The sequence below is a fragment of the Phoca vitulina genome, unplaced genomic scaffold, assembly GCF_004348235.1.
Source record: "Phoca vitulina isolate PV1807 unplaced genomic scaffold, GSC_HSeal_1.0 scaffold100, whole genome shotgun sequence".
In the NCBI taxonomy this organism is placed as follows: Eukaryota; Metazoa; Chordata; class Mammalia; order Carnivora; family Phocidae; genus Phoca; species Phoca vitulina.
This window is the reverse complement of record NW_022589803.1, coordinates 2,180,067-2,195,721: the sequence shown is the minus strand read 5'-3', so window position 1 is coordinate 2,195,721 and position 15,655 is coordinate 2,180,067. Positions and strand designations below refer to the sequence as shown.

General features: G+C 47.9%; 1 protein-coding gene across 1 annotated transcript in view; it reads left to right on the top strand.

Moving 5' to 3' along the window:
• The window catches only part of MED15 (mediator complex subunit 15), a 63,436-nt gene that overhangs the window by 18,324 nt on the left and 29,457 nt on the right, over window positions 1–15,655 (top strand). Inside the window, exon 2 of the mRNA XM_032397566.1 lies at window positions 5,228–5,315. Within this exon, the coding sequence (XP_032253457.1) occupies window positions 5,228–5,315 (88 nt within the window). The remainder of the gene's footprint in view (window positions 1–5,227; window positions 5,316–15,655) is intronic.

Genomic DNA, 15,655 nt, shown 5'->3' with positions numbered 1-15,655 from the left:
GTTGGAGATATTTTGGGATGCGGTCTTACTGCGCAGTTAGGCAGACTGTTCTGATTTCTGTAACACACCCTAGTGCTTCCTATGTGCCAAGTGCCTGACGTCGTTAGCTACTATAATCCTCAGACCAGCCCCATGAGGTGAGGATGCATAGGCCCCGCAAGGGGATGTCTTATCCAGGGTCGCCGGCTTGGGGGTGGAGTGGTAAGGGGCACATGGGAGCATTAGCACACTTGGAGCTTACAGCCATGTGTACCTTCCCAGGACACACAGTTTGCTAGGTTTTTGGCTTTATCCTGCATTGATTCAGATTATAAAGACTAGGAACCAACTCTAGGTGATGAATTGAGTTTCCCAGTTTGGGGACAGGGAAGAGTTGAGGCCGCAGAGCAGGCCAGATACTGGACAGGAGCGCTGTAGGCTGGGCCAAGGCTGGGCCTGGCCTCACACCCTGGCCTGTTCTGCGCACCTCCCTTCATCCTGGCCACAGCCCTTTCAGAGAGCTCCTTTATGAGTAGCATGTGTGTGGGGGATGGAGCGCCTCTCCCAAGACCCAGAGCTGGCGAGTGGCCAGGTTGGAATTTGAGCCCCAGTCTGTGTGAGGTCTGTGTGATTCCGGAGCCCAGGCCCTTCTTCCTCTGTCTGCTTCCTGCAGGTCCAATGCCCAGCACTTTACCCACCCCAGCACATACTTTTCCCGTCACCCTGGTCTCTGCTGCCTGGACATGCTCGTTTGAGGCCCGGTTTCCCCTGTACCTGTCACACTGATGCTCAGTTCTGCACATCATGTCCCATCAGAAATGCATGGCATTACCACTCCTTGTGTTAAAAATAGCCAGTTATTTGTCTGGTGCTGATTACTGCCTGCTGCATACCAGTCCCTGCTCTCAAGGTGTTTGCAGGACGGCATGGCCGACCGAAAGGGAGCCTATACTTCCCACAGGAAGTGCCACAGGTGTGGTTACAAGGTTTCTGTGAGGCAGAAAGTGGGGTGCCTGGGTAGGAGCACGGTTGGAGGGCCTAACAGGCTGGTGGGGTGGTTGGGCATCAGCACGCTTGGCAGCAGGGCCCCGGAAGGGTGAGGGAGTGGGCTCCGTGGCTGTCTGCCTTGCTGGGAAGGAGCAAGGCCCTTGCAGGCGGGGACATAGCCTGGGCCACTTCCCGCTCCCACTGGCAGTCATGTGGCTTAGGGCGCTGGCGGAGGTGCTGGGGGTGGAGACAGAGGCCCATCAGGAGGGACCACCACAGGTGCAGTGAGAGAGGGGGGAAGGTTTAAACTTCAAGGAACAGAGGTCAGAATGCGGAAGTGAAGAGGGGGTTCCCAGGTTTCCAGTGTGGGCGATCGGTGGACAGACAAGAGCTAAGGTTACAGAGTGGTGTGTCACGGCCCTCTGTGCAGGCAGGGTCTGGGCAGGAAGCCCTCCTCCGACCTCTCGGTGGTGGAGTCCACAGGGCCTGTGGGATGGATCCGGTCCTCCCCCAGGTGACTCAGGCCTAAACCAGACACCCGTTGAGCCCTGACCAGGCAGACTGGTGTAGCCATGGCGACCAGGAAGAAGCTGTACCTGGGGAGCTGTGGAGCCCAGCTTGAAGCAACGGGCTGGGTGCTCTGAGCCAGTGTCAGTCCTCCATCCATCTCCTCAGAGGGCTGGGGACACCCAGGCAGTGGCCAGCAGACAGGCCCCTCTGTTATGGCGCTGGTGCCTTCCTGGCAGTCTAAGGTTTGGGGACAACTGCCTTGGTATTGGAACTGTGGCACAATAGCCACAGTTAGGGTCCACCCTTTGTGAGCTGACCCTGGTTTTGCTCCCTGACCTCCCCTGACTGGGCAGGCCCTTGTATTCCCGGCACTGACCTCAGGCTTGCTTGTGTGTGGGCGGAGCTCACTAGGACTTGCTGGGTCTTCTAAGTTGTTTCTCTGAGGCTGTAACCACCACTCTGTCTTTAGGGCTCTCTTCTTGTGTGCTAGTTTGCGTTTGCTTAGTGATGGTTGCTGGAAGGTTTTGTTTTCTGGACACAGAGGCTGAGGAATGGCCATCCAGGTCCCCCTGCTCCTGTAGGCATCCTGGGGACACAGCAGAGGGGGAGAGCAGCCGGTCCTGCATCTGTGTGGGGGCCGCCCTGAATGTGGGGCTGGGACCTACGACAGGCTCATGCAGTGGGCATGCTGGTCCTTGGTACAGAAGGAGGGACACCACCCCCTAAGCACTGATGCGAGAAGCTGGTCCCTGTGCAGTTAGAACCAGATAATGGATGGGCACCTCTGACAAGATGCTGAGCCGGCTGAAAAGGAAAGGACAAGCCCTCCTTGGGGGAAAATGTGGGAATGGTAACAGAAGCAGAACTGCCTGGTTTCTTTTTTGCCTCATCTGCAGACTAGAAACAGGAGCAAAAACGTTTTTTAAAATATGGTTTGCAGAACTGAAAACACTGCTCAGGGCGCCTGCTCATTCTTCAGCCAACAAATATGCAGGGCCTGTTTGGGCAGGCGTTGTGTGCAGCAGTGGAAGGGACACGTACGCAACATGGGCACGGTGCTGTCTCACAAAGTCCTGGCGCCTGGCTGAAGAGCGGCCTTCCTCCTTGGCTTCATAGCTGCCCAGCGCCTTCATGGACGTTTATCCCAGTTCTGTTTGCTCTTGCTAAGGTGTGCATTCTACCTTGTCAAGAAAGGCCTGATTCTGACCTCCTGACCTGACAGTGTTCCTCAGGCTCTTTCAGTCACATAATAGCCAGTGCCCCCGCTGTCCGTGTCATCTGTGATGTTGCCTGGACCCGGATGGGGCAGGGCTCCTCCTCCAGCACATCCCCTGGCATCTGGTGCCTTTGGGCCTGGCGAGGTCCCCCCACCTCAAAGCTCTTGAGCTGATGTCTGTGTCTTGCCTCTGGGGATTGTGCCAAGTGTCTTTGCTGCGGTCAGGGTTCACAGAGTTTGTGTGGGGCCTGTGAGTCTGCCGACTCCATCAAAGTGGCCAGCCAGCAGCCCGGGGAGGATGACTTTTAGCCAGCCGGGAGCCTGCCTAAGCCCTCGGGGATTGCTCATCTTGGGCACAGAGCCCATCTGCATAACTGAGTCCTGTCTCAGAGCCCTCAGCTCCCCTGTCTGCCTTTTTGTGCTTTGCACCTTGGTCCTGGCTCCACCTTCTACCCATGACCTCTCTACTTCCCCTCAGCCAGCCTCCAGCATGTCCCACAGGCTAGCAAGTGCCCTCTTGGCTGTGTCCACTGCTCTCTCCTCCATTGGTCTGCAGCTCTGTGGCCCGCAGCCCTGGCAAGCCTCCATGGCAGGGTTTGCCTCCCACTGCTCTTGGAAGGTGGGGGAGGGAACAGGGATGGCCCTGGGGGACACAGGTGAGGTGCCCTTCTGAAAGCGGGTTTGCTTAGTCACCTCTTGTCGGAGATGCTCAGTGACTTAGAGCCTAACTGGGTGATCTTTGTGTGTGGATGCCTGCCTCACGGTGGCTAAGTCCTCCCGGCCTGCCTGCCTCGCTTCCCCACGAGTTGGATACCACATTGTCCTCCTGCATTGTTCCTTTTGCCCCACTCTTGTGGCCCTGGTCACATTGCCCCTGTGCGTGGGTCTGCTCCATCCTGGCTGTCTGGCCAACAGGAACTTGTTGCTGCTTCTTTGCCTCAGTGCAGCTTGAGGAAGCAGACGGGGATAGAGACTGCGCTCCTGTGTTTAATGAGGTATCCAGCAGTGTGGTGGGTCAGGGTCATTTTATGTTTCTTTACACATTAATACAGATTTGTCTAAGTCTTAGCACCTAGCCTCCTTTCTGGGTTTCTTTAAGGATCACAAACGTGACCATGCAGCCCCATGTGCACACTCTTTCAGTATCCTGGGGTTGGTTGGTTGGTTTGCTTGTTCATTTGTTTGGAGTGTCAGAAGGCTGTCTAGCACCAGCTGGACCAGGCTTGTTTGATTCTCTTGGGATGAAGCAACAGAGCCTTGATATGTTTGTTCATTTGTTTATCAGCATGCCCAGCTCTGGGAAGAAAGCAGGCTGTGAGCAGACGGGTCAGGCCCTGAGACCCAAGCCGATCATGCCCCTTCCTTTCTAACAGGCGCACACATGTTCTTAGCTTTGTGTGTGTTTGGCGGGGTGTGTGCTGCCATTCACAGGGAGCTCAAGCTTAGTTGGTGTGCGTGGCTCCATCCTAGTAGAGCATCAGCCGGTGAAAACCTGTGATAGCCTTCCATCTCTGATTGGACATGTTTTGGCAAATGTGTGTGTTTTTTTTGGTTTTTGTTTTTTAAGATTTTACTTATTTATTTAGAACACAAGTGGGAGGAGGAGCAGAGGGAGAGGGAGAGAGAGAGCATCTCAAGCATACTCTGCACAGAGGGTGGAGCCCAGCCTCACAGCCCTGAGACCATGACCCAAGCCAAAATCAAGGGTCAGATGGCCAACCGACTGAGCCACCCAGGCTCCTGTTGGCAAATGTGTTAAGTAGTTTCCACATTTGTAAGGTTTATCTCCTTGGTCCCACTTGGAGAACCTGCACATCCCACATAAGGACCTTTACTTTGGGGCGCCTAGGTGGCTTAGTCGGTTAAGCATCTGCCTTTGGCTCAGGTCATGATTCTGGGTCCTGGGATCAAGTCCCACATTGGGCTCCCTGCTTAGCGGAGAGCCTGCTTCTCCCTCTGCCTGCCACTTCCCCCTGCTTGTGCTCTCTCTCTCTCTGACAAATAAATAAATAAAATCTTCAAAAAAAAAAAAAAAGGACCTTTACCTTGGGAGGGACTATGAGTTGACATTGCATGGCTCCTTTGTTTTACAGAGGAGGAGACCGGAGCTGGGGTCCCACTGTTCTTAATGCCAGAGTTGGCGTGGGGGTACCCAGGCCACTCAGAGGGTAGGAAATAGAGGGTGCTGGCTGCTCAGCCATCTGCGTACACCTGATTTTGTGCTGGTTTTGAGCAGCTCCTAGGGTCTGGCTCCTCTCATCCTGCTTGCCAGGGGTAGCTGCTTTGCTTTGTCTACCTTTGTTGTTTCTTCCTTCTCATGGCTCTTCCCCCTTACCTTGCTCAGCTTGCCTTTTATCACTCTGCTGAGAGTTCCTCCTTATATGCCTCTCCTGGACCTTAGTCACTCTATTATGCTGGGGGACAGCGCCGCTTCCACCCAGGGGCAGCTGTTGAGCAGGGCCTGCTGGCCATGGGAACCCTACAGGAGCAGACTTACAGGTATGTGTGAACGTCTCTTTTTCTTCTGTGTTACAGTGAGGATGCCATGAGAAAAGCTGGTGTGGCCCACAGTAAATCCAGCAAGGATATGGAGAGCCATGTGTTCCTGAAGGCCAAGACCCGGGTAAGGCCCTGGTGGGTGGAGCCCCGGGCAGAAAGCTCAGAGGCTCAGGAGGGGGAGAGGGTACAAGGCAGACTCTGGAAGCTCTCTGCCTGAGGAGCGGGGGCGGGGTGGTCACTCTCTGATTGACCATGGGCACTGTCAGCTTTACCTGCAGCATGCTGTGGGTCTTCCCATGTGTCCATGGTACAATTATAGGGAGGGTACTGGGGGGACATGCAGGATGCAGGCCCAGCCTTGACCACAACCCTGTTGCAAACACCCTCCATTCATGAGCAGCTCCCAGGAATCTTGTAGGGTGCTCACAGAGGTCCCAGCTGCTCCTCCGAATAGGAATGCTCCCCATGGGATCCTCACTAAAGCCCCTGACACGTGGGCCTAAAAGCATTCCTGTCCTCTTTTGTTAAGTGCTAAAGGCAGTGCTTGTGGAGGTTGAGGCCTTGAGCCTAGGAATGTCACAGGTGGAGTAGTTGGGAAGGCTTTCCGCTGTGTGAGCTCTCGTCCTGGGCCAGGTGCCATGGGCTTCATGTGACCACCTCCTTTCATCCTTTCATTGGAGTGTTCTCCCCAGGGCAGAGCTGTTGTAGTAGAAATGAAGCAGAACAGGCACAAGGAAGCCAGCAGCTTGTGTAGGGTTACCCAGCTTGCACAAAGAGGAGCTGATGCCTGGGGCTTTTCTTCTGCACTGCCCCCACCCTGCCTCCCTCGCACATCCTGACCGTGCAGACCCTCGGCTGCACTGGGTCTGCTCTGAGCACTTTGTGCCTGAGTGTGGTGTTGGGAGTTCTAGGACATCCTTGCGTGTCAAGAATTAAAAGCAGATCTTACTTATGGCCCTTGATGGGAAACTGGTTTGGATAAACCAACTGTCAAGACATATAGAGGTCAATTCAGGAAATTTGGACATGGTCTGAGTATTTAGATCAGGTGAACATTTTTCAAAATGGAAAGATAGAGGTCACCAACTGGAGAAGGCAGTTGCCAGAAGAGAAACCACCTGCATGATCTGGTCTTAGAGGTTAGAGCACACAGGTGTGTGTTTGTGACCACATGGAAGTGTAAGGAAGAACTCTGAGCACTGAGGCGCAGGGGTGTCTGCACTCTGGATATACATAATAAACATTTTCCTTTGTTTTAATAACTTTATTGAGATCTGTTTCATATACTGCACAATTCACCCATTTAAAGTGTATAATTCAGTGGTCGTAAGGATATTCACAGAGTGGTGCAACCATCACAACAATCTGAATTTTAGAACATTTTCTGAAAGAAACTTCATACCTGTTTGCTGGCACTCCCCATTTTCCCAGCCCTAGGCCACCACTTCCTGCTTTCCATTGCTATGGATTTGCTTTTTCTGAACTTTTCGTATAAATGCAATCATACAGTAAATGTTTTTGTGACTGGCTTTCACTTAGGGTAATATTTTCAAGTTTCATCCACGGACCATTTTGTTGCATGTAGTTTATTCCATTTTACTGCTGAATAATATTCTGTTGTATGGGTATGCTGCATTTTATTTATCTGTTTATCAGTTGATGGTTGTTTGGATTGCTTCCACTTTTTGGCTATCAATAATGCTGCTGTGAACATTTGTGTACAAGGGGCACCTGGCCGGCTCAATCAGTGGAGTGTGCAACTCTTGATCTCGGGGTTGTGAGTTCGAGCCCCACGTTGGGCATAGAGATTACATAAAAATAAAATCTTAAAAAAAGAAAAACAAAACCAAAAATGTGTGTAGAAGCTTTTCTGTGGACCTAACATTTTCATTTCTCTTGGGTAGATACCTAGGAGTGGAATTGCTGGATCATATGGTACCGTAACACTGCCACACTGCTTTTGAAAGCAGCTGTATCATTTTACATTCCCACCGACAGGGTATGAGATTCCAATTTCTCCACATCCTTATCAACACTTGTTATTGTTTGTCTTTTTTATTATAGCCATCATAACGAGTGTGAAGTAGTATTTCACAAAAGTTACGGTTTTGATTTGCATTTCCCTGGTGACTAATGATATTGAGTATCTTTATGTACTTGTTGGTCATTTGTATATTTTCTTTGGAGAAATGTTTCTTCAGATCCTTTGCCCATTTTAAAATTGAGTTCTTGGGTTTTTTTAATTGTAAGAGTTTTTAATGTGTTTTGGATATAAGTCTCTTATTGGATGTCGAATTTACAAATATTTGGGGGAATGGGATGTTATTACTGGTTTTGTTAGTTTGTATTTTCTCAGAATTAAAAGAACTTTGATGAGGGCTTATTGAACTATTTCAGCTTTTGAAATGCAGAACTTGTTGGTTCCGTATTGTTATCGATTGTTTGATAAGGAACTACTGTAAAATGTAATGGCCTAAAGCAATAAATTATTTCTCCTGATTCTGTGGGTTAGCAGTCGGGGCAGTTGGAGTTGTCTGGCTGACCATTCTGCTGGTCTCCCGTGTCAGCTCTCATGCAGCTATATTCAGCAGGTGGCTGTGCTGCCCTGGAAGGTCCATAAAGGCTTCCCTCCTGTATCTGCACATCAGTTTTCCCAGCGTGGCCTCCACATAGTGTCTCCAGCAGTACAGCCCGCACTTCCTTACTACATGGCAGCTGGCTCCGGAGGAGGAGGTGGAAGCTTCCAGTCCTCAGAAGTCCTAGAACATCACTCTGATACAGCAGGTCCTAAGAGCAGTGGGAATTGCCGCCTTTTTTTTTTTTTTTTTAAGATTTTATTTTGAAGCAATCCCTACACGCAACGCGGGGCTTGAACCCCCTACCCTGAGATCAAGAGTCGCACACTCCACCAGTTGAGCCAGCGAGGCGCCCCTCACCTCTGTCTTTTGATGTGAGCAGTGGCCTGTTTGTACGGAGAGGCCAGTGGTTGTTGGTGGCCCTCTTAGAGATTGGCTATCACAGATACTCTTCTATCATCTGGGGTGCCTTCCATCCCAGAGAGGGTATCGAGCAGCATGACAGCCCCCTCACTGTCTCAGCCTCTGCCTTGCTATAGCCCACACTCTGAACCTTCCTGACTGCAGTCCCATTTCCTTTGATTAAGCTGGTCCTAAATCCCTAACTCCGAAGAGGAGAGGCTCCAACTATTTGGAAGAGAAGTATTTTTAACAGTTGTTGGAAATTTCCTGTTTGTTTTACAGAGACAGACATGCTGCTTGGGCACCGTTGTCTGAGGCCTCGCTTTTTACTACTGCTTAGGGTCCTCGTAGAGCTGGGTGCCAGTCAGTGCAGTGAGGCTGTTCTGTGAGGACTGGTTGGATGACAGCCCGGGCACTCTTATTGCCTGCCCTTCCCATCTGAGGCTCCATCAGAACAACTATGAAAGAATTGAAAAAGTGGGACCCTAGAGCAGGGGAGAAGGACGGGGAAGAGTAATTTCTCTGTTTCTGGATTCTAGGAGGGGCTGGGAGGTGTAAGAGGCCACAGAGAAGGTGCTGACCTTCCTGGGGAATCCTGGCAAGCTGGCAGGTCAGGAGGTGTCTAGCCTGAAGGAAACTGGGGTGCTAATGGATACCTCAGGCTGCCTAGTTTTGTATGCTTCATGTGTGAGCTCATGTGATCCCACATCAGCTCTGTGAAGCAGATACAGTACCACTGTCCCCAGTTTCAGAGAAGGAGGCTCTGGCATACAGATGCTAGGAAACTTACCCAGGAGGTCACAGATCTGGGTGGAATGGAACCCAGATGGTCTGGTGTCACCACACTCTTAACCACTTCTTTTACTGCCTCCCATCTGTCAAAGTAAAAGATACCCAAACAGCCACTTTAATTCCTTAACACCTTTAATTCCTACAGATGGGACTACTCTCTGCCTAAAGGAGGCTGATGGAAGCAAAAATAATTGTGCCTGGGGATGGTGGGTTGTTGTGAGAGTGGCAACTCCAAACACTTGAACCAGCCTCTGAAGGTTCGGGAGGATTGGGCATCCCCTGGACGAGAGCACAGTCGGGGGTGCCGGGAGCTCTGTGTCGGTGCGTACAGTGGCAGGGTGTAATGATGCTTACTGAAGCTGGGTGCATTTCCGAACATTTGCTTATTACTTGGTTGTTTTTACATTAAGCCTGTAAGTTAAAGACTCATCTACTCTTTTACATTTAATATAGTGTTATGCAAAAGTAGTATACGTTTCTGGTTTACAGTGTAGAAAGGACTAGTACAGAACTAAACCCCCACTGGGAAGCCAGAGTGAAACGGGATGAAGGAGGCTGTGAGCATCAGGAGTGGGAAGCTACCTTAGGATCAGTCAAAGAGGAGGGCCTGAGCTTAACAGCCAGCCGCCTGGAATAAATAGGGACAAAAACAGTCTGGGAAATAGGATCAGGTGCCAGCAAGCTCCCAGCGATGCTCCCAGCAAGGGAAGAGGAGGATGTCTGCGTAACATCTGATAAAAGGAGGTGTTTTTCAGGGGCGCCTGGGTGGCTCAGTCGTTAAGCGTCTGCCTTCGGCTCAGGTCATGATCCCAGGGTCCTGGGATCAAGCCCCGCATTGGGCTCCCTGCTCGGCGGGAAGCCTGCTTCTCCCTCTCCCATTCCCCGTGGTTGTGTTCCTGCTCTCGCTATCTCTCTCTGTCAAATAAATAAAATCTTTTAAAAAAAAAAGGAGGTGTTTTCCTACCTTCAGCCTTTTTAAGGGACCTCACAAGCCTGGAGTCTGGCTTTGACTGAATCTGAATATACCTTCTGCTATCCCTGTTTAATCAAGAGCAGCTATTGGACCACCCAAGAATTCAGGCATTAGAAGCACTGCATCTTAGGGGCGCCTGGGTGGCTCAGTCGTTAAGTGTCTGCCTTCGGCTCAGGTCATGATCCCAGGGTCCTGGGATCGAGCCCCGCATTGGGCTCCCCGCTCAGCAGGAAGCCTGCTTCTCCCTCTGCCACTCCCCCTGCTTGTGTTCCCTCTCTCGCTGTGTCTCTCTCTGTCAAACAAATAAATAAAATCTTTAAAAAAAAAAAAAAGAAGAAGCACTGCATCTTAGAGCTGAGAAAAGCACAACTGTGTACACTGAAAAATGTGAACACATGAAAAGGCTGGCCTTTTCTTTCTTTTTTTCTTTTAAAGTAAGTTCGTGCCCAACATGGGGCCTGATCTTATGACCCCGAGATCAAGAGTCACATGCTCCAACAACTGAGGTAGCCGGGTGCCTCAAGACAAGCATTTCCTTGACAATTGCTGAGATCTGCCAGGAAAGCCTAGGTGGGTGTAGCTGGTTCATGAGGAAGGTCCAGTAGGCAGTGCTCCTTCCCTCCATTCTGTCTAAATGTGTGACAGTCGGGACTCCTGCACCATCCTTAGTAAACATACTTTTTCAGAAGCTTCACTGTCAGTTCTGATTGTTTGGTTTTCACCAGCTATGTTTGTTGTAGCATGTGTTGAGGCTGAGAGAAGTACACACTTTGTCTAGCCCTTGTGACATTTTCTCCTGTTTACCTGTGAAGAAAGAGATGTAGGGCAAGTCACTGGTAGCATGGGGAGCTAGCTTGCTTGTTTACTTCCTTTATTTTATGTTATTTATTTATTTATTTATTTTACTTTTCTTATTTTTATTTATTTTTGGTTTGGAGTGGTGGTGGTGGTTGTTGTTGTTTTAATTTTAACTAAGCTGCACACCCAGCATGTGGCTTTAACTCATGATCCTGAGATCAGGAGTTGCATGCTCTACCGACTGAGCCAGACAGTCGCCCCTCTGTCTTAGTTTTAAACCTAAGCTGGGTAAGGAGACCACTGGCATTTGTTTTATTATTCATTTTTTGTACGTCTAAAATATTTTAGAATATATAAAAATAAAATGTTAAAATATATGACTCCCAATGCGATACTTATCAAAGGCCTCCTGTTGCCAAGAACACTGGCTTTGGAGTACCTGCTCTGGGATTTGATACATTTTTCAATATATGAGGAAAACTTTCAAACAGACTTTGTAGAAACTGACAAACTGATCCTAAGGAAATTCAAGGGACCCAGAATACTCAAAACAATCTTGGAAAAGAAAATATTTGGAAGACTCCTATTTGTGAATTTTTAAATGTACTACAAAGCTACAGTAATCAAGACCGTGTCATACTAGCATAAGGATGAACATACAAATCAATGGGGTAGAATTGAGAATCTACAAATAAGCCTTTGTGTTTAGAGTTAATAGATTTTTTTTGACATAGGTACTAAAAGATTTCAGTGGGGAAAAATAGTCTTTTCGACAAATGGTGCTGGGACAACTGGATTACCATATATAAAATATTGAGGTTGGATCCCATCTTCACACCATATACAAAAATTAACTCAGAATGGATCAAAGGCATAAATTTAAGAGCTAAAACTATAAAGCTCTTAGAAGAAAATGTAGGCATAAATCTTTGTGACCCTGGATTAGGCAACAGTTTCTGACATGTGACACCAAAAGCACAAGCAACAAATGAAAACCTTAGTTTGACTCATCAAAATTAAAAACTGTTAAAAAGGGGCGCCTGGGTGGCTCAGTCGTTGAGCGTCTGCCTTTGGCTCAGGTCATGGTCCCAGGTCCTGGGATCGAGCCCCACATCGGGCTCCCTGCTCCATGGGAAGCCTGCTTCTCCCTCTCCCACTGCCCCTGCTTGTGTTCCCTCTCTCGCTGTGTCTCTCTCTGTCAAATAAATAAAATCTTAAAAAAAAAAAAAAACTAATAAAAATAATTAAAAACTATTGTGCATCAAAGGACACCATCAAGAGAGTGAAAAGACAACCCATGGAATGGGAGAAAATATTTGTAGATCGTTTATCTGATAAGGGACTGGTATCCAGAGTATGTAAAGAACTTCTCCAGCTCAGCAATAACAACAAAAAAACCAACTCAAAAAAAAAAAAAAAGGGTAAAGGACTCTAACAGACATATCTCTAAAGCAGACATACTGTGGCCAAGAAGTACATGAAAAGCTGCTCAACATCACTAGTCATTAGGGAAATGCAAATCAAAATCACAATGAGACACACTTCACATTCATGACGGCTGGAGACCTTGGAACCTTCTGCGTTGCTGGAAGGAATGTAAAATGGTGCAGTCACTGTGGAAAACAGTGTGGTGATTCCTCAAAAAATTAAATAGTTACCAAATGTCCACAAAACCTTGTACATAGATATTCGTAGCATCATTCATAAAAGCCAAAAAGTGGAAATAACCCAAATGTTTATCAGCTAATGAATGGATAAACAAAAGGGGGTATATCCATACAATGGTATGTGATCTGGCCATATAAAGAAATGAAATACTCATACATGCTGTAACATGGATGAATGTTGACGACATCATGCTAAGTGTAATAAATATTACATAGTGGTCCATATTATGCAACATGATTGCATTTGTGTAAAATGCCCAGAATAGGCAAATCTATAGGGACAGTGTATTAGTTTCCAATAGCTGCTGTAACTAATTACCAGACTTTGGAGGCTCCAGTCTCCGGGCTCATGGCTTTGGCCTCTTGGCCTGAAGCTCTGCCCTTGTGGTCATCTTTCCTTTTCTTGTAGAGTAGCACATGTTTGCAGCTGGGTCATTTTATCAGCCTGTTTCCTGCTTGTAGAATTTTGGGAATCTGATACCCTTCTTTGATTTCATCCAGTCTCTCTCCTTTTCAGGCCAAACTGTCAGTGTTTCTGCTGGTGTAACACTCACATGCCTTCGTGGGTCTCCCCATGTATGTGACAGGATTCACGCCATTAGACAAGGGGCTTCTCCACCGATCTTTCCTGTATGATTTCATCCCTGCCCTTGGCTTCTGTGAGATGATTCACGGTTGAGGGGATTCGTGAATTCGTGTCCACTCTCTGGCACTAGCAAAATTTGTGTCCAGCCATACCGTGGCCTTTTCTCCAGGAGTGCACCTTCATAACAGTGAATCTCCCCAGTTTAGCTTGTTTTTTTTGTTTGTTTGTTTGTTTTCAATTTGGATAGCCTAGGAGTTTCCCAAACCCATCAAGTCCAGGTTCCTTTTTGTTTAATGGTTCTTCCCTCAGTTTCTCTGTCTCCTCTCACATTTTACTCTGAGCAGCAAGAAGCCAGGCCAGACCTTCTTTTTTTTTTTTTTTTTTAAGATTTTATTTATTTATTTGTCAGAGAGAGAGACAGAACACAAGCAGGGGGAGAGGCAGGCAGAGGGAGAAGCAGGCTCCCTGCCGAGCAAGGAGCCCGATGTGGTACTCGATCCCAGGACCCTGGGATCATGACCTGAGCCGAAGGCAGCTGCTTAACCGACTGAGCCACCCAGGCGTCCCAGCGGGAGAAGCAGGCTTCCTGCCGAGCAGGGAGCCTGATGTGGGGCTCGATCCCAGGATCCTGAGATCATGACCTGAGCCGAAGGCAGCCGCTTAATGACTGAGCCACCCAAGCGCCCTCAGGCCAGACCTTCAACATTTTGCTTGGAAGTCTACTCAGCCAAATCTCTAAATTCATTGCTTACAAGTTCAAATTCTGCCTTCCACACAACTAGGATACAATTCAGCCAAACTTCTGCCACTAGGTAACAGGGATTCTCTCTGCTTCAGTTTCCAATGACATTTTCCTCATTTTCTCTGAGCCCTCCCCAGAAATATCTGTAACATTCATCTTTCTACCAACATTCTGGTTTTGATGATATACATGTATTCTCTAAGATGATATGGAGCTTTCTCTGCCAGGTTCCTCACTTCCCTGTGAGTCCTAAGTGGCAGAGTCTTTGGCATGCGCGTTTCTCCCAACAGTGTCCCCTGTTGCCTGACTCCCTCCTTTTTGCCCCTTATTTCTTGTGAACTGGGTGTTAGATGCGGAGAGCCCAGGGTTGCAGTGGTGTCATGAGCAAGAATATGTCTGAGGTGGTGCCCTGTGTTCATATTTCCCCACGAGACCACAGTTGGCCTGGAGTTCAGAGAGTGACAGCCTGACTCTTCTCCTAAAAAGTTCCCCATCCACTTGTCATCTGTTGGTTCCACCATTTAATTGGGTGTCACAAAATGGTAATTTATGTCCTTAATTCTGCCTTCCCTTACACATTTATGGAAGGAATTTTTCTGCAAAGAAGGGTTTTCTTTCATCAACCAAGACTCCATGGTTGCTTGAAACACAGCCTCTCCTGGATGACCAGGAATGCTTTCCTATCCATTGTCACTTTGTAGCCCTGGACTTGCTACCCTTGGTTACCCCCAGGGGCGATCAATAGGGCTTGGGGATGGGAGTGAGGGTGGGTTCTCTTCCTGTGAGTATTATGAGCTTGGGGTTCTGCATCTTGTGTGTTTCAGTCCATTGCAGTGGTTCATTCTGATGCTTCCATGGTCCCTTCCTCACCCAGGGGCAGCCCCCAAGCACCCTCTGTCCCTCTTAGGACCCCTTATCACGACTCCTTTCGTCTTTTGCAGCTTACTTGAGTCTTGGTCCCTGAATGGGCCGTTCCTCTGTGGAGCCCTGGTTCCTTTTTGAGGGTGAAATGGTATTTAGAGCATGCAGTGTGGACACTGGTGCTAATGGCTTCTGCACCTTTTTGTGAACAGAGCTAAGAAGTAGTATGTTTTGGTCATAACAAGCAACGGCCTGAAAAACCCCATAATTTTACACTGATATTTCCCATTCCAATTTAACCTTACAGGTTTTACTTTCATTTTAAACATGTATCTTTTCTCTTAATGTGAATATCTTGGCTTCTAATATCATTAGCATAATTACTTGCTCTACTCTAAAGTACTTTTGGGGGGTGCCTGGCTGACTCCGTCAGAGGAACATGCAACTCTTGATCTCGGGGTTATGAGTTCGAGCCCCACGATGGCTGTAGAGATTACTAAAAAAAAGTAAACTTAAAAACATAAAACAAAGTACTTTTGAAATGAACAGACTAATATTACCACTAATACTAGTAACAATAACAAAATATGGAATGAAGTTTAAGATTTCTTTGTGGCTCTGTTAGTCCTTAAAGTGTGTCCCTTCCAGTAAGGACATGCAGTTTTTTGTTTCGTTTGCTTTTTTGTTTTTTAAAATGATCACTCACAAGGGTTCTTTTCCCTCTGTGATTCTGATACTAACTTGATAGTTAGCTCATACATTTCAGTTTATTTTGAAGTTTTAGGAATTGTACTTTTTCTTTTGGTTTAGTTTTATGTTCAATTTGATAAAAAAAGTACATGCTTCCAATGTGAAAACCATATAACAAGGTGTGAAATCTCATTTTCAGCCCAATCCCTGATACCTCTGGCGGTAACGGTTTATGTCCGATTTTGGTTTATCCTTCCAACATTTCTTTTTGCAGATCCAAGCGCATATATGTATTCAGATTCCCCATGTCTTATACAAAAGGTAGTGTACAGTGTGTAGTTTGTGGTGCCTGGAATTTTATATGGAGCCTGTGTGTG